This window comes from Amblyraja radiata, chromosome 35 (assembly GCF_010909765.2).
Source record: "Amblyraja radiata isolate CabotCenter1 chromosome 35, sAmbRad1.1.pri, whole genome shotgun sequence".
NCBI classification, from domain to species: domain Eukaryota; kingdom Metazoa; phylum Chordata; class Chondrichthyes; order Rajiformes; family Rajidae; genus Amblyraja; species Amblyraja radiata.
Genome location: NC_045990.1, coordinates 6,484,183 through 6,502,878, shown reverse-complemented (window position 1 = coordinate 6,502,878; position 18,696 = coordinate 6,484,183). Strand labels below are relative to the sequence as shown.

At 41.6% G+C, this 18,696-nt stretch overlaps 1 protein-coding gene across 3 annotated transcripts in view; it reads left to right on the top strand.

Annotated features, from left to right (window-relative positions):
• Positions 1-18,696, top strand: part of LOC116966058 (complement C3-like) — a 209,170-nt gene that overhangs the window by 6,017 nt on the left and 184,457 nt on the right. For all 3 annotated transcript variants that reach the window (XM_033012202.1, XM_033012203.1, XM_033012204.1), the window contains exons 3-14: positions 791-953; positions 2,014-2,084; positions 3,610-3,704; positions 4,207-4,289; positions 6,519-6,606; positions 8,446-8,548; positions 10,943-11,063; positions 12,733-12,848; positions 12,934-13,080; positions 14,525-14,740; positions 16,130-16,333; positions 17,956-18,120. In XM_033012202.1, coding sequence (XP_032868093.1) covers positions 791-953; positions 2,014-2,084; positions 3,610-3,704; positions 4,207-4,289; positions 6,519-6,606; positions 8,446-8,548; positions 10,943-11,063; positions 12,733-12,848; positions 12,934-13,080; positions 14,525-14,740; positions 16,130-16,333; positions 17,956-18,120 — 1,572 coding nt within the window. The remainder of the gene's footprint in view (positions 1-790; positions 954-2,013; positions 2,085-3,609; positions 3,705-4,206; positions 4,290-6,518; positions 6,607-8,445; positions 8,549-10,942; positions 11,064-12,732; positions 12,849-12,933; positions 13,081-14,524; positions 14,741-16,129; positions 16,334-17,955; positions 18,121-18,696) is intronic.

Genomic DNA, 18,696 nt, shown 5'->3' with positions numbered 1-18,696 from the left:
ACACTGCAGCAAACTCTTAACTCTCTTTCCTGACAAATTTCACCAGTAAGAAAGGCAAAAAAAGTGACGTTGGGAAAAAATCATTGCCAAGAAACAATGTAAAGAGGCTTGGAATACCTGCTGATCACAATTCATGCCTGAACCTGTTATCTCCATTAGTGTTACAAGTCTGAATGATTTTTACTTATCAACACTGAACTCGTCTTTGGTCTCTAGACCAGTGAGAATCCTGATATCGGGCTAATTAATGCCAAATACTGCCTTGCTGGACATTAACAAACTACTTGATGTTGGGGATCGAAGAGTGGATATGAATTCTCAAATTGGAATAAACTGCAGATGTTGGTTTAAACGGAAGATAAGACACAAAAAGCTGGAGTAACTCCCAGCTGGTCAGAGAGCTGGTTCGGAGAAAAGGAATGGTCGGAGAAAAGGAATAGGTGACGTTTTGGGTCGGAAGAAGGGTTTTGACCCAAAACATCACCGATTTTTCCAGAGATACTGTCTGAGTTACTCCAGCTTTTTGTGTCTATCTTAATTCTCATATTAGTGGCTTTAAATGCGAACTGTCATAATGACTTTTGGGTCGGGTCAAGTTTCTGAAAATCACTTCCATTGCAAATAAATACAATAAAAATGTGGTTGGTGTTGCACGGTTAATATTACTACACATTGTGAATTCTTCATAGCCTGAATTATGTGGTGAAAAGTATTGTGTGGAGTAGGGTGGGGTGAATACAATACTGAAAAGCAACCACATCAATTTTGTTTTTGTCTTTGTTATTGCCAGATACCTGCAAATTTATTGCCAAAGCTTTCCAGAGGGAACCAGTATGTATATTTGGAAGCATCATCACCAAATTTTAAGATGCAAACTGTTATCCTTGTTTCACATCAAGCAGGACACATCTTTATCCAGACTGACAAACCAATCTACACGCCAACTCAAACTGGTAACTATGGCTCAAAGTTCCTAAAATTATACCTTCACTGTACATGGGCACACCACTGATTATGGATGGGTGGGGTGTGTGGGGGGTGGGGGGGGGGGGGGTGAACCACGCAGATCACGGAGGAAATATGTTTTAATAGAGCGTTTATGTTTTGGCCATTGCAGAAAGAGAGAAAGAGACTTTGTTTTACATAGCGCATCATTCCAATGTTACGACAGCAAATGAATTATAGATTTGAAAAGTAATCCGTAAAAATTATAAGCAACTCAGTTGCCAAATATTTCGTTAGAACCGTCCACACACAAAAATGTGACAACATCTAGATCATCTGTTTTAGTGGTATAAATGCTGATTTAAATCTGATATTAAAAAATATATTTCCATATGATTTATTAAACTGTAATCATCCAGGTAAAGGGAGATTTGTGTAAGAGATCAAATTTGTGACGTGCTTTATAGGTGGTGGACGGCCTTAATGATATAAGGTGCATTGTTGATAACAGAAATCCCAGTCTCTGACCTTTCATTGTATGCAGTGGTCTAGTTGAGTTTTTGATCATTAAGGGCCTGTCCCACGAGCATGCGACTCCATGCGGCAAGCGCTACCTCACGTGGTCGCTTGAGCCGTACGGCCTCGCGGGTCAGTCCCACTTCGATCGCCGGAGCCGTATGGAGTTGTGCGGAGCTGGTCCCGACATCGCGCGGGGCTCCGAAAAACTGACCGTGTTCAAAAATCCCGCGCAGCAACGGCCTGCCGGCCCGCAGCCGCCTCAATGCCATACATCACACGCGCAAACTTCCCGCGGACTTCGCTCACACTTCATGTCACTCACTCGACCTCCGCGCGGCCCCCCGCTTCTTGTTAGGTCGCGCTTGCCGCATGGAGTTGCTTAGGTCGCACTCGCCGCATGGAGTCGCATGCTCGTGGGACAGACCCTTTAGAGTCCCCCCCATCATATAGATGTGAAGGTACTCAGTGATGGTAATGACACTGAATGTGGTTGTTCAGATTGTGAGAAGCTGCAGTTCAGGTTAATCATTGTGTTCTACTTTTTCCTAGTGCTTTATCGCTTGCTCTCAGTGGACAATGAAATGAAGCCAAACAAAAAAGCCAAAATGGTTCAACTTGTGGTAAGGTGCATTGTTCTATGTTTTAAGAAAGTAATTTCACCGCAATAGATTTTGGAGATTTGTAGTTTTTCATTGACTGTCGAGGTATTGTCTAGACTGGGGGGGTGAGAAATGAGCATTGAAAAATGGCATTTACAGTCCCTGAACAGCTCATCTTAAGCAAGATCTCAACATTGGAGTCTTTAAAGTAGCAACATCAAATTAATTCTGAGCCTGATCTGCATTAAGATAATTGGACAAGTAGAAAGATAATATGCTGCATGTTGAAAGAGGGTTTGAGCAAAAGGCAAAAGTTAGATTAATTCAAAAATCATGGAGGGCTGCACTGTAATGCCCCTGTCCCACTTAGGAAACCTGAACGGAAACCTCTGGAGACTTTGCGCCCCACCCAAGGTTTCCGTCCGGTTCCCGGAGGTTGCAGGTGGTTGCCGGAGGTTGCAGGTAATGGAAGCAGGTAGGGAGACTGACAAAAACCTCCGGGAACCGCACGGAAACCTTGGGTGGGGCGCAAAGTCTCCAGAGGTTTCCGTTCAGGTTTCCTAAGTGGGACGGGCATAAGGGAGGGGATACTGACATTTAATTCGATGTGGATCATGAGCAAGAGCAATATTAGACATTAATTGTTCTTGCTGAAGAAGAGGAACCAGATGGAATAGGACCACACTGTGAGGACTTTAGGAGACAGCAACAAATTAATAATGAAACAAAACCTGACAAATTGGTATTTACCATTTTAGTTCACCACAGTTGGTGAATGAGTGAACACTTGACAGGCCCTTGCTTAATATTAGTGACATCTTTGTTCTTCTATCTGCTTGAAACTATCTGCCTTAAAAATATCCATTGACTTGGCCTCCACAGCCGTCTGTGGCAATGAATTCCACAGATCCACCACAGATTAAAGACATTTCTCCTAATCTCCTTTCTAAAGGTGCTCCTGTTTTATTACGAGGCTGTGGCCTCTTGTCCTAGACTTTCCCATTAGTGGAAACATTCTCTCCACATTTACTCTATCCAGGCCATTCACGGTTCGGTACGTTTCAATGAGATCCTCCTCATCCTTCTACACTCCAGCAAGTACAGTCCCATGCTGTAAAACTCTCATAAATATCTTAACCCAATCATTCCTGGTATCATTTGCAATAACCTCATTTGGACCATTTCATATCCCTCCAAGCCAGCACATCCCTCCTCAGATATGGGCCCCAAAGTAAAAGGTGAACACAGGCTAGGGAAGTTTTTGATAGGCAGATGGTCGGACATAGGCCAGAGATGAAGAAAGTTGGGAGACAAAAGGATTGTATTGGCATGCAAGGCCTGTATGGACATGCAAGGCCTGTATGGACATGCAAGGCCTGACATAGAAGCCTAGAAAGCCTTGGACAAATTTGTGCTGACAGAGGGCCTCACAAAATAATGAAGCTTGGTAGCCTTGCCATTCTGTGCATCACCACTTTAATGTACAACGTGATACTTTGTATAATCAAAATCTCAATTTGTTTTTCACAAATAATTTTACTTTCAGAATCCACAAGATGTTATTGTTGAGCGCACTGAAGTTCGTGTGATAGATGCTTCAGGAATTGGTGGAAAGTCCTTTCCTATTCCAGAGATTGCGAAGTATGTACAAATTGTTGCCACAACAAAAGATTATTGGTGTACTGTTCAGGCCTAGGTTTATTGTTAAAAAGAATGGTGGTAGATCTGATTGAAACATTTGGAGGGGATATCAACCTCAAATTGTGACCATTCAAATTATCTATGCCTTTTGTGATTTTGTATACTTCTATAAGGTCACCCCTCAGTCTGGAGAAAAAGCCCCAGCCTAATCCTTGTAGTGAGAAGAGAGAGTCTGTGGATTATCTACTATTTTTCTATATTTCTTTTCCCATGGATATTTCATTGTTGATTTAGGACTTGACTCGTTGATATTAAATGAGGATGTAATCAGACGTAAGAGTTTGTCATTTTCATTGCACTGCCAGGAGAAAATATTTTAATTGTAAGTTGATTAATCAACTAATTATGGACAAAATTGACATACCAATATCAAATAGGTCAAAAATATGATATAATATAATGGTTTAATAATGCAAAGTAACTTTTCACACCTATTTTTCAGTATTGGAATGTGGAAGATTATTGCAAGTTACAAAGATGCCCCCACTGTAAATTTCACAACCCGATTTGAAGTGAAAGAATATGGTGAGGAAAATTAATCAGTGTAATGAAATTAAAAGCAAAGGTGTATTTTCATGCAGTATAAAAGTTAAGGTTTAAAGCTATGATGAGGTGAAAACCCATTTCCGAGTACCTTGATATAATAATTCTTCCACCTTGATTTGACATCCAATTGACAAAAGACATGCCAGTATTTCAGAGTATAAGACATAGGAGCAGAATTAGACCATTCAGCCCATTGAGTCGACTCCACCATTCAATCATGACTGATCTGGTATCCCCTCTTAACCCCAGTCTCCTGCCTTCTCCCTGTAATCTTTGACACCTTTATTTTAATCAAGAATTGTTTAATCCCTGCTTTAAAAATACCCACTGACAGATTCCTTCACTGTCTGTGATAATAAATTCCATAGATTTGTCACCATCTGGCTAAAGAGATTCCTCCTCTTCTACATTGTGAAGGTATGTCCTTTTATTCTGAGGCTGTGCCCTCAGGTTCTAGGCTCTCTTTTGATTGAAGGTTTTTGATTATATTCTTAATGTTCCAGTAGTTCCCATCAAACATGCCACCTCTTGGTACTCACAACTCGTTTTGAACCGGCAGCACATTAATGAGACCGTAGTGATAGCTTTAAAGACCTGTCCCACGAGCATGCGATCTGCATGCGGCAAGCGCGACCAAACCGGAAGCGGGAGCCGCACGGAGGTCGAGTGAGTGACGTGAAGTTCGGGCGAAGTCCGCGGGAAGTTCGCGCGTGACGTACGGCGTCAAGGCGCTGCGTAAGGCATCGAGACGCTGCGCATGCCCGTCGAGGTGGCTGCGGGCCGGCAGGCCCTTGCCGCGCGGAATTTTTGAACACGGTCAGTTTTTCGGAGACCCGTGCGATGTCGGGACCAGCTCTGCACAACTCCATACGGCTCCGGCGATCGAAGTGGGACCGGCCCCGCGAGGCCGTACGGTTCAAGCGACCACGTTAGGTCGCGCTTGCCGCATGGAGTCGCATGCTCTTGGGACAGTCCCTTTACTTGCCATGTTCCAAAATGCAACCATCATCAGTTACAAGTGGAACAACATTTGTTTCACAATGCTCGTGCTTCTCTTTGATGGCTTCTGTTGTACCAATGCAGTGATCTCAATGCAAGAAATACATGTTTAATTATGTATCATCAACCTGATATCCTTCAAGGATGGCTTGTGCTGAACCCAAACACTCATCACTACCACCCAGTTACTGTACCTCATCATAGGCCCTGATCTTCCAATTCAATCTTTGCTCACCCCAAAGCCTGGGTCTCCAAGAAGCCACCTTTTCAGATAAGGACTCAGCGCTGGGCATTCACATCCTACACCAATCCATCCCTGCCCTTGCCCACAGATCTGTGATATTTTCTTGAGCCTTGGTCACAATTGAATTTCAGAGTCATTCCTGTGACAGAAAGATGACCAGAAACAATCTTTCTGGTCATCTTTAATGACACAATGGGCTCTCTAGGTTATGCTGTTCGTGTCTCTATGTCCTACCCTGCACCTTTATATTCACACATCACCCTTCTGTTTCCTAATCTGTTGTGCCACTTGGACATGCAATCACCAGATTATAACATTTTCATTGTTATTTCCATATTTTACCAACTTCAACTCTCCTAGTTCCATAACATTCTGGTCTATTCCCTTCTGAGATATCTATACCGCTGAGCATCTTGAACGCAACTGTGCAACATTGTTGGTTGATCCAACAGCTCTGGAGTTCCTTCTCTGAACCTTCGTACATTATCCTTTGCGATGCCCTGTATCCACCTCTTTGACCAAGCTTTTGGTCAACTATTCCAATATCCTCTGAAGCAAAATACCTGAAATAAGACACAAATTCTGGACATAGGCAACAGATCAGACAGGAATTATGGAGAGATAAACAATATTTCAAGTTGACAATCTTCCACTAGAACTCAAAGTGAGAAAGGGACTGAATCCACTGAGTACCTCCAGTATTTTCTGCTTTACCTGTATTTCCAATCACTTCTGATGTGACTCAGCATTTGATTACATAATTGTGACTGAAGTTGAGAAATTTGGTTAGATTAAAGACTGCATTTAAATGGTGATTGGTGTTGTTATTACACCCTTCAAAAGTAATTAACCCATTTGTTGTAAAGAGTTTTGGGACAAGTGGATGTTATGATATGAAGCAATATATGTGTTAATTGGTTATGCCCTGGGAGTAAATGTTATTTATCTTGATATATCTTTGCCAGTGTTGCCAAGCTTTGAAGTTACCTTGGGATCAGTGCACCCATTTTTCCAAGTCGATGACCGAGAATTACACATCACAATCACTGCAAGGTTGGTATTCTCTTCAAACAGAAAAAACGGTGTAAAAAATGATGGAGTTTTTGGCTTTGATTGATGGCATTATTTTAATTCATAACTGGCATCAGTGCATGACTGGTATCAGGCAATTACCATACATTTTGAATGTAGACAGAAGTATTAGGGTAACTCTGTGGGTCAGGGAGCATCTCTGCAGAAAAAGGTTGTGCGGCATTTCGGACCAGGACCCATCTTCAGATTCAGATTCAATCCTTATTGTCATTGTGCAGTGTACAGTACAGAGACAACGAAATGCAGTTAGCATCTCACCCAGAAGAGCGAACATAGAATAATGAGCAATAAAATATATATATATAATAATAATGGATGGGATTTATATAGCGCCTTTCTAATACACAAGGCGCTTTACATCGCATTATTCATTCACTCCTCAGTCACACTCGGTGGTGGTAAGCTACTTCAGTAGCCACAGCTGCCCTGGGGCAGACTGACGGAAGCGTGGCTGCCAATCTGCGCCTACGGCCCCTCCGACCACCACCAATCACTCACACACATTCACACACATTCATATATGTACAAACAGTAGTAGTAGTGCACATTTTCCGGGGGAAGGAGTGTCCGGGGGGGGGTGACTGGCAATCACCATGGTGCAGAGTTAAGTAGTGTAACAGCCGCAGGGAAGAAGCTGTTCCTGAACCTGCTGGTCCAGCAACGGAGAGACCTTCAAAATAACGGTCTGTAATGCCCCTTCATGAAGGGGGCCCAATCCAGAACGTCAACCATTCTTTTTCTTCAGAGATGCTGCCTGACCTGCTGAGTCCACCACTTTTTGTCTATCTTTGGTATAAACCAGCATTTGCAGTTCTTTGTTTCTACACTATGTATTTTATGTTGGCAAATGGTGAATTCCAACCTGCATAAACCAGTCGTTTATCCACATCTGAAGTGCCATGTCCAACTTAGGTTCTCACACCTTGGGCAGATTATATATGACAAACAGAGGGAAGTGCAGATATGATTTACTGGAATGGTCTGAGTTTAGAGAAGTATTGCACCTGCAAGGTTTGATGGACTTATTCTCTTCAAGGAAAGAGGAATGAAATTCAGTTATCACCAAACTAGTTTGAATTAGATGGACAGAGACAAGCTGTTCAATCAGTGGATGTTTCAAGTCAAGTTTATTCGTCACATACACATACGAGATGTGCAGTGAAATGAAAAGTGGCAATGCTCGCGGACTTTGGGCAAAAAGACAAACAAACAAACAACCAAACAAACTACAAACAGAATGGAACAGAACACATATTCTTTTACATATTAAATATTGTGGGCGGAAGGAAAAAGGGAAAAAACAGCAATTAAAAAAAGCATTAGAGTGGTACAGTAAAAGTTAGTCCCTGGTGAGATAGGAGTTAAAGTCCGAATGGCCTCTGGGAAGAAACTCCTTCTCAACCTCTCCGTTCTCACAGCAAGGCAACGAAGGCGTTTGCCTGACCGTAGCAGCTGGAACAGTCCGTTGCAGGGGTGGAAGGGGTCTCCCATGATTTTATTGGCTCTGGAGTTGCACCTCCTGGTTGGTAGACAGATTTAACACTTTGGGTAAATGATATGAGGGGGATTTGAGAAGAGATATATAGAGGGTAATCTTACAGCAATCAGTGCTGTTGAAAGAACATCGGACAGGCTGTTAAGAGACTAATTTGTAGGCTAATGGGGGAAAGACTGGGGAAATGGGAATGAAAATATTTCTGTACTGTGAGGCAGAATGGGCATGTTAGTGCAATGCTGCCATCATTCCATGAATTGGTCATTCACATTGGTTTGGTAGAGATTCTTATTCTGGTTTTATAGGTTCACATATGGGAAACCTGTCCAAGGACGAGCTTTTATCCTGTTTGGAATAATGAAAAGTGGTGAAAAGTTGAGCATTGCAAAGTCACTTCAATCAGTGCCTGTAAGTACAAACAGGTAGATTTTCCTAAACTTTGGGAATAGTAAGTGATTTCAATTCCCCTCAAATTGATTGGGACTGTTTTTGTTGAAAGGACTTCTCTCAGGCAGAATCTGTTAAAAGTGCACAGGAATGTTGTCTCAAACAATATGCAGAGAGAGTGGGCAACTCTTGACCTCCTAAGGAGAAGTGAGGCTGGGCAAGTGACTCCAGTGTCAGTGGAGAAGTCCTTTGGGGTCAGTGACCTTAATTCTAAGAGGTTTTAAGTATTGATGGAAAAATGTTTATGGACAAAGATTGGATTCGCCCACAAGTTAGACACACCCACAAGTTAAATTGCTAAATTGGGGCATTGCAAATTTTAAGGAATTAGACAGGAACCTGTTAATGTCATTGAGTCATGTACAGTAGTTATACAGCACAGATATAGGCCTTCTCAAGTTGCCAACGTAGACATGATGTCTATCCATGCTAGTCCCTTTTGCCTGCATTACCTTTGATATTCACAACTACTTAGTAATACATGGACCACATAAAATAAGGTTTGAAAAGTTTAAAATATTAATTATTTTGTATTTAAGCAGTTGAAGACACTTTTTGAACACTAAAATCAACTTAACACCTATAATTAACAAATAAATAATAAAAACCAAACTAACATTTCTCTAGCTAATGGCCCTTTATTTGAAAGATTCATCAACTTTTTGTAACTATAATTAATCTAATGTCATAAGGGCATAAGTGATAGGAGTAAAATTAGGATTAGGCCAATCAGCCCATCAAGTCTACTCCGTCATTCAATCATGGCTGATCTATCTCTCCCTCCTAACCCCATTCTACCCATGACCTTTGACACATGTACTAATCGAAAATATATCTATCTCTGCCTTAAAAATATCCACTGACTTGGCCTCTACAGCCTTCTGTGGCAAAGAATTCCACAGATTCACCACCCCCTGACAAAATAAATATCTCCTCATCTCCTTCCTAAAAGTTAGTCCTTTAATTCTGAGGCAATGATCTCTTGTCCGAGACTCTCCCACTAGTGGAAACAACCTCTCCACATCCACTCTATCCAAGCCTTTCACTATTCTCTACATTTCAATGAGGTCCCACCCCTCATTCTTCCAAACTCCAGCGAGACTCCCTGTGCCTGTCAAACGCTCATCATAGTCTAACCTACTCATTTCCTAAGATCATACTTCTAAACCTCCTCTGGACCCTCTCCAGAGCCAACACGTCCTTCCTCAGATATGGTGCCCAATATTCCAAAAGCAGCCTTACCAGCGTCTTATAGAGCCTCAACATTACATTACAGCCATAATATGAATTTGTAACAGGGATAAATAATATATGCACTTCTGAACCATTTTTTGTTACCTATATTCTTTAAACCCCTTCCATAATTTTTCTGCCCCTTGCCTGCCACCCACCCTAACATCACTGAGATACACAGCAATTTTGCTGATAAATCTTTAGCTTACATTCACAAACAAATATGAATGATCAATGCACAACAACTGCAAATTAAATGTGATATTCTTAAAACAAAATGGTTGACTGACCTTTATAAAGTGCATCAATAGCATTGTTTTATTGGTGTAAAATATAAATAGCTAATTATTTAAAGTAGCATTTTTGGGGCGACTTCTTTACTTATTACTGATTTTATATACAAACTAAATCCCAGACTGATTCCTGGGATGGCAGGACTTTCATATGAAGAAAGACTGGATAGACTCGGCTTGTACTCGCTAGGATTTAGAAGATTGAGGGGGGATCTTATAGAAACGTACAAAATTCTTATGGGGTTGGACAGGCTAGATGCAGGAAGATTGTTCCCGATGTTGGGGAAGTCCAGGACAAGGGGCCACAGTTTAAGGATAAGGGGGAAGTCTTTTAGGACCGAGATGAGAAAATCATATTTTACACAGAGAGTGGTGAATCTGTGGAATTCTCTGCCACAGAAGGTAGTTGAGGCCAGTTCATTGGCTATATTTAAGAGGGAGTTAGATGTGGCCCTTGTGGCTAAAGGGATCAGGGGGTATGGAGAGAAGGCAGGGATGGGATACTGAGTTGGATGATCAGCTATGATCATATTGAATGGCGGTGCAGGCTCAAAGGGCCGAATGGCCTACTCCTGCACCTATTTTCTATGTTTCTATGTTTTTAAATAATATCACAGTAATGTAATGAAAGATGTAATCAGCACAGCACAGCATAGGGGATAACTGCAATGAGTAATGTGAAAAGTAATGGTGTTGGAAAGGGAACAGGGTGAGTCAGTGTAAGAGAAATTCAGGGGTGACATGAATGTTTACTTAAAAAAATTACCATAAGCATTGCCACAGAAAATCAGCTAGAATATCGAGAACTAACTAAACTCTGCACTTGCAGGTTGTAGATGGCCGTGGAGAAGCCATCCTGACAAAAGAACAATTGATGGAAAACTTTGAAAACATTGACGAACTGGTTGGGAGTTCAATTTATGTTTCTGCAAGTGTTATTACTCATGCAGGTGAGTATTTGTCTTAATGTAGTTTAAAGAACTATCCAAGAATGCATATAAGAGCAAATTTGAAGACCTTGTCTTTAATTTTCTATCTATGCCTGGGTATTCCTGCATTTGCTATCTCTGGCACTGTGTGAAGTGGTCGAGTCTCAGGTTATCAACACAACTGTTCACAATCAGTGAAACTAAAGCAAAAGACAAGTCCAATTTAAATGAGTGAGCTCCCCACACAGCTGCTTGCATTTGTCTATTCTATGAACCTTTGCACTCGCTTAAGTTTCAAATTGCAAGGCTTGTGACCCATGAAACTGTACACATCCATCCACAAGTCAGGATTTCATAATTTGGGACAGGGGCATAAATGAAGGAGTTGGGTCCCAAAATAATCAATTTCCTTATGGATATTTCTATTGCGGGTGGTACGTAACATCCTTTTGTGGTTCATACACCTGCCATGGATGTTAAGGACAAAAGTTCCCTGTAATGCCCCTGTCCCACTTAGGAAACCTGAACGGAAACCTCTGGAGACTTTGCGCCCCACCCAAGGTTTCCGTGCGGTTCCCGGAGGTTGCAGGTGGTTGCCGGAGGTTGCAGGTAGTGGAAGCAGGTAGGGAGACTGACAAAAACCTCCGGGAACCTCCGGGAAGTGCACGGAAACCTTGGATGGGGCGCAAAGTCTCCAGAGGTTTCCGTTCAGGTTTCCTAAGTGGGACAGGGGCATAAGGATGCGGGAAATCAAGAGGAGCTGGACATATTTTGACAAGCTGAAGTAAACAGTGAGCATTATTGCCAGACGGACCATCCAAATGATCAAGCTTGTTCTTTTTCCCAGTTATATGTAGCTTGTTTATTTAGCACAATCATTTCGTTGAATCAAACATAATGAATGTTAGATGTTACTAGTTTTCATGAACTTTTGTCTGACAGGCAATTTCCAAGTTGGTTCTCTGCTCGTTGTTGCAGTGAATTAAACATTTATCAAGCAACTGACTAAATTAACAAAAATGCTTTATTTAAGACATTTTCTGATGTAAATAAAACAAACTTTGCTGGAACTCATTAGGTAAAGAAACATCTGTGGAGGCAAAGGGATGGTTTAGTTTGTTTAGTTTAAAGATACAGTGTGGAAACAGGCCCGTCAGCCCACCAAGTCCATGCCGACCATCAATCACCCGTATACTTGTTCCGTGTTACCCCACTTTAGCATTCTACATATTACAGGCAATTTACAGAAGCCAGTTAATCTACAAACCTGGATGTCTATAGGATCTAGGAGGAAACAGAGAGATCACAGGGAGAACATGCAAACTACTTAGAGGCAGCACCCATGGTCAGGATTGAATGGGGGTCTCTGGTGCTGTGAGTTCTACCACTGGGCCACTGAGCTGCCATGATGAATGGTAAATGTTTCAGATTAAGTGCCTGCATCATTTGTTTAAAGTAAATGCTTGTTTACTGTGGAAGAGCTGTTCCCAGAGTGGCCACTCTGAAGACCTGAAGGCCAGACGGATTGCAGAAGCTGCCCAAATGCCTCCACAAGCCACAATAAAATGAAGTAATAATGCCAATATTGCAATTTTAGCAAGCCCAGAGCAGATGTATTTCACGATTGCAATAATGTGAGTAGTTTAATATATTGTTACTTATTTGTGCAATTTTCTTTTATTCATTGCAGGCAGTGACATGGTAGAAGCAGAAAAAACTGACATAAAAATAGTTCGCAGCCCGTATACAATCTCGTTCTCCAAAACCTCCAAGTATTACAAGCCTGGGATGCCTTTTGACATGATGGTACAGTTTCCTTTCTATCCCTTCACAGTGCATCTTTGCTAAATCTGAAGGAAGACATTCATTCTGTTCGTCTTTGTCACCCAAGGTCTATGTAGCAAATCCTGACGGTTCCCCTGCCAATCGAATTGCTGTGAAGGCTGATGGTTTCAATGTCAAGTCTAAAACTCATGCTGATGGAGTGACCTCACTGACAGTGAATACACCTGGAATTGCGGGGCCGTTTAGAGTTGAAGTAAGATATAAGCCATTTGATATAGACTCATAGAATGAAATAACAAAGTAGAGGACTCCATTCTAACAAGTCCCACTCCCTAGTCACTGTGCCTTGTAAATTATTTTTCTTCAAATATTTATCCAATTCCTGTTAGGGAGTTACTGGTGAATTTTCTTCCACCACTCTTGCATGCAGCACAATCCAAATCATAACATCTATGAGGGATTGTTTAAGAAGGAACTGCAGATGCTGGAAAATCGAAGGTACACAAAAATGTTGGTGAAACTCAGCGGGTGCAGCAGCATCTATGGAACGAAGGAAATAGGCAACGTTTCGGGCCGAAGCCCTTCTTCAGACTGATGTATGGTGGGGGATGGGGGGGCAGAGATGAAAAGACACAAATTATGAGATTTAAGGATAAAAGGGATGTGAAATGTGAAGCCGGTGGAAGGGGACAGGGGACAGGGGAAAAAGGGAGGGGGAGCAGAGGAGGTGACAAACATTTCAAATCAAACAATGATTATTTTGCCCTAAAATAATTTTATGTGCCCTGTGTCATCTAATTTTAACATGATACATCCTAGACCAGCATTTTTTCCTCAATCTCTAAACATATATTTTTTACTTCTTGATTAACTGGAGATATGTTCCAGACCTGATCATAATAAAATATCCTTTGATACATTCAATCAGTGTCACATTCATTTCAGGTCCTTTGTAGACAATAGGCTTGTTAGTTATTAGTAGTACCCACAGTGCTTGTGACCTGATATACCCACAGCTTTCACCTTACAGAGGTTAATTGCACTTGGAACACACTAGTGGCCCCTTTAGCGAACATCCCAATGGGTTGTCTGTTCTTTCAAGACTGCAAGGACTGATGTGCCTGTTCTGTTATAATCTACTTTATACCAGTTATATCATGTCTCAAGTGTCTTGTGATTTGTGCTGGAAAATGGTACTGATGTAGAAATACAGCCATGATCTTGTTGAATGGTAATTCAGACTCAAATGCTGGATGGCCTCCTCCTGTTTCTATTCATGCTCTTACTCTCAATCATCAGCAGCATTGGAAGGTGTCATTGACAGATATTAACTAGCACATTCTCTGAAACCCTAGAGAGACACAAAAAGCTGAGAAACTCAGCAAGTCATGCAGCATCTCTGGAGGAAAAGAATCGTTTCGGGTCACTTCCACTTCCGGGTCACAGTCACTTCCTTCTGACATATTTTCTCTGATACCCTGTTCACTAATGCTCAGTTTGGAATTTGCCACAATCACCTGGCTCTAGACCTTTTCACATCCTTTGACCTAATATGGACCAAAACCTGAATTCTTGAGGTAACAATGACCTTGAAAGCATGGCAGCAAGTGACTGAGCATGGCATCAAAAGGCTCTAGTAAAAGGCAAAAGATGGACACGTTGGAATTTAAGTTTCCCTTTTGTCTTTCCGCTTGCAGGTTTCAACAGATGCCCCTGAGCTCTCCGCACATCAACAGGCGCATGCAACAATGGTTGCATTTCCTTATGCGACACAACGTGGATCAAAGAACTACCTGCACATTAGTATTCAACATAAAGAGCTACATGCAGGTGATGACGATTTATTGGTTCACCTGAACATTGAAAATGATGACGATGGAACCCGAGAGCAAATATCATACTTCACCTACATGGTATGGTTATCTCCACACCTATCTTGCCTTATACCCACATTAACTTTGAATTTAAGAAACTTCAGCATAAACCATAACAAGCTGGAAAAAGTGCATGTCAGGACTTGAGGGTCGGAACTATAGGGAGAGGTGGGCATGCGAAGACTTTATTCCTTGGAGTGTAGGAGGATGATGGGTGATCTTATAGAGACGTATAAGATCATGATATGGGAATAGATAGGGTAAAAACAGTCTCTTACCCAGAGAAGGAGCATCCAGAAGTGGGGACATAGGTGTAAGGCGAGAAGGGAAAGATTTAATAGGAACTTGAGAAGTAACATTTTCACACAGGGTGGTGGATATATGGAACAAGCTGCCAGAGGAGGTAGTTGAAGCAGGTACTATAACATTTAAAAGACATTTGGACATGTACATGGATAGGAAAGGCTTAGCGGGATATGGCCCAAATGCAGACAGGTGACTCACGCCTGTTTGGTCGTGAGTAGTCGCCCAAAGAGTCGTGCCTTTTTCTGGTCGCCGTTGGATTTTCAATATTTTGAAAATTTTCGGCGACCTGCTGCAACTATGACGGGTGCCAGCAAGTCGGTGAAGAAATCGCGGGATGGCGAAGATTTTATTTTATTTTATGTGCCTGTGTGTATTGTTGCTTTTCACTTAGTATGGCTGTATGGTAATTCAAATATCAGTGTACCTTAATTGGTGCATGTGGCAATAAATTCAAACTTGAACTTGATATGCCTGAGGAGGTGGTCTTGTGTTGATTAGGAGTTAAGATTGCAAAGTCTGGCTCTGCCTATAACAATTGTTGGGAGAGGGATTGAGGGGTTGATTTGATGTCGAGGGATTCCATGGTATGGAGGTGGAGGATCATTTGTAGATATGAGGAGGAAAAAAGGGAAAATGAGACATGAGAAGCAGGAAAACAGGAGTTCTGACATTCTTCCAGAGGTACCGACTATACATGAATTCTCAATGTCATCATTTTCAAAGTGTTTGAAGTCTTTGGGCTCCATAAAACCCAAGGTCCTTCTTTTGTCCATTTTATCAAATTCCTGCTGTTGGAGAGAGAGGCTTTCACTCAACCTTGTTCATGAATACATGCGTTGAATACAAGGATAATATTACAACGATGGACTTTATTCGGTTATTGGCTATTGCATTTTCAATCTGGCTCCCCATATACACTGGGTTTGTCTGAGGCTGTCACAAAACAAGAATTTAATTTAATTCAATATGAATCAATGTGATTGAATATTGGACTCTGGCTTTCACGATGGGCGAGGGCAGTACTGCCTTTTCTGTGCCATCATCCAAAGCAAATTTGTAACTCATGCCTTCAAAGTCATTTGTTCTATAAATTATTTATTGTGTTTTGGTTTTATTTGCCAGCTGATTAGCAACGGGAAAATTGTCGACTTCGGGAGACAGCTAAGAACACAAAATCAACGAGTGGTGACATTACAGTTCCCAATCAAAGCAAACTTAATCCCATCATTCAGACTGTTAGTTTATTACTACGTTGTCATTGGAGGACAGGTGGAACTTGTTGCCGATTCTGTGTGGATTGATGTGGAGGACACATGCATGGGACATGTAAGTACTGTAAATCTATTTTCTCCAAAGTGGAGTCTGGGAACGGGAAGGGTAACAATATTTAGAAACTCAAGGGTCAGAGCCCCTGAATCATCAGATGAGAATATATGTTGTAGCATGAGCCATCATTCTATCCAATAGGTCCAGGGTCAGACCAAATCCCAGTGCAGCTGAGCCTTTGCAAGGCTTTAGTTTTGTAACAATTCACTTCTCAGTCTTTCTCAAAGGAATGTACACCTCACATGTACCTAGGAAACAGTTAGACAGGTACATGTATACGACAGATTTGGAGGGATATGGACCAAACACAGGCAGGTTTAGTCCATATCCTAGCTACGCTAGACTGGTGAAGCTAGGATATGTTGGCCGGTGTGGGCAAGTTGGGCTGCAGGGCCCGTTTCCACACTGTATCACTCTATGACTTCACCTCCTACTTGCTGTATGTTGGAAAGTTGTTGTTTAACAAGGACAGATTGTGTGCTTGGTTTCTCATTAATGTTCAGATACCAAGATGCAACTGTGTTATGGTTAAGGATTTGAGTATAAGAGCAGGGAGGTTCTACTGCAGTTGTACAGGGTCTTGGTGAGACCACACCTGGAGTATTGTGTACAGTTTTGGTCTTCTAATCTGAGGAAATACATTCTTGCCATAGAGGGAGTACAGAGAAGGTTCACCAGACTGATTCCTGGATGTCAGGACTTTCATATGAAGAAAGACTGGATAGACTCGGCTTGTACTCGCTAGAATTTAGAAGATTGAGGGGGGATCTTATCGAAACTTACAAAATTCTTAAGGGGTTGGAAGTGTGCAAGATGCAGGAAGATTATTCTCAATGTTGGGGAAGTCAAGAACAAGGGGTCACAGTTTAAGGATAAGTGGGAAGTCTTTTAGGACCGAGATGAGAAAATCATTTTTTACACAGAGAGTGGTGAATCTGTGGAATTCTCTGCTACAGAAGGTAGTTGAGGCCAGTTCATTGGCTATATTTAAGAGGGAGTTAGATGTGGCCCTTGTGGCTAAAGGGATCAGGGGGTATGGAGAGAAGGCAGGTAAGGGATACTGAGTTGGATGATCAGCCATGATCATATTGAATGGCAGTGCAGGCTCAAAGGGCCGAATGGCCTACTCCTGCACCTATTTTCTATGTTTCTATGGTTTACCAGCTTTTAAGTAGTTTAAGTTTTGAAACTTGATACAAAATATTTAAATATTTCATTAAGAATTACACTTTTTGCTTGCTGATACTGTGGGTGAGAATTAGTTGACGTTGCAGGAAGATTCAGGAAGAAAAAATCCTGGTACAAATATTGCTGTGAGTTTGGGAATGGCTCTGAAATCAGTATTCATTCAGTGTTGTCAATCACTGGAGATATAAATGTAATGACATGTGCAGGAAGGAACTGCAGGTGCTAGTTTATACTGAAGATAGATAAAATATACTGGAGTAACTCAACGGGTCAAGCAGCAACTCTGAATTAAAGGAATAGGTGACGTTTCAGGTCAGAAAGACTGAAACTTTCATTTTGTGTCTATCTAATTTGATGGTAGCCAGCAACAATTGTTGTTTCTGCACTAACCTAATATTTGTGACAATATTCAAAACTAACACATTTCTTCCCAGCTAAAAATTAGTGCGACAAATCCAAATGACGAAAAGAAAATATACAGTCCCGGTGGAGGGCTTACAATGAAACTGACAGGAGATCCTGGAGCAAAGGTCGGACTCGTTGCTGTGGATAAAGCTGTATTTGCATTGAGTAAGAAAAATAAAATAACACAAAGTAAGGTAAGAAAACCTCTAAATGTTAATTTCTAGACTTTGCAGGGTGGTACAGTGGAGTAGCTGATAGAGACACGCTGAATTTCTTCAGTCTCTTCAGGAAGTAAAGGCATTAGTGTGCCTTCTAGGCTGCCATGTGGTTGGTCCATGGCATATAATTGGCAAAGGAACTTGAAGCTCTCAATAATTTCCATTTCTGCACCGTTTATGGTGTATATACTCCACCATGCTTCCTGGAATCTACGTTACTCCTTAGTATTGCCGAGATAGAGGGGTTATTATCCTAACACCTTGTCACTAAGTTCTCTACCTCCTTCTTGCACTCATAGAAACATAGAAAATAGGTGCAGGAGTAGGCTATTCGGCCCTTCGAGCCAGCACCGCCATTCAATATGATCATGGCTGATCATCCAACTCATTATCCTGTACCTGCCTTCTCTCCATACCCCCTGATCCCTTTAGCCACAAGGGCCACATCTAACTCCCTCTTAAATATAGCCAATAAACTGGCCTCAACTACCTTCTGTGGCAGAGAATTCCAGAGATTCACAACTCTCTGTGTAAAAAATGTTTTTCTCATCT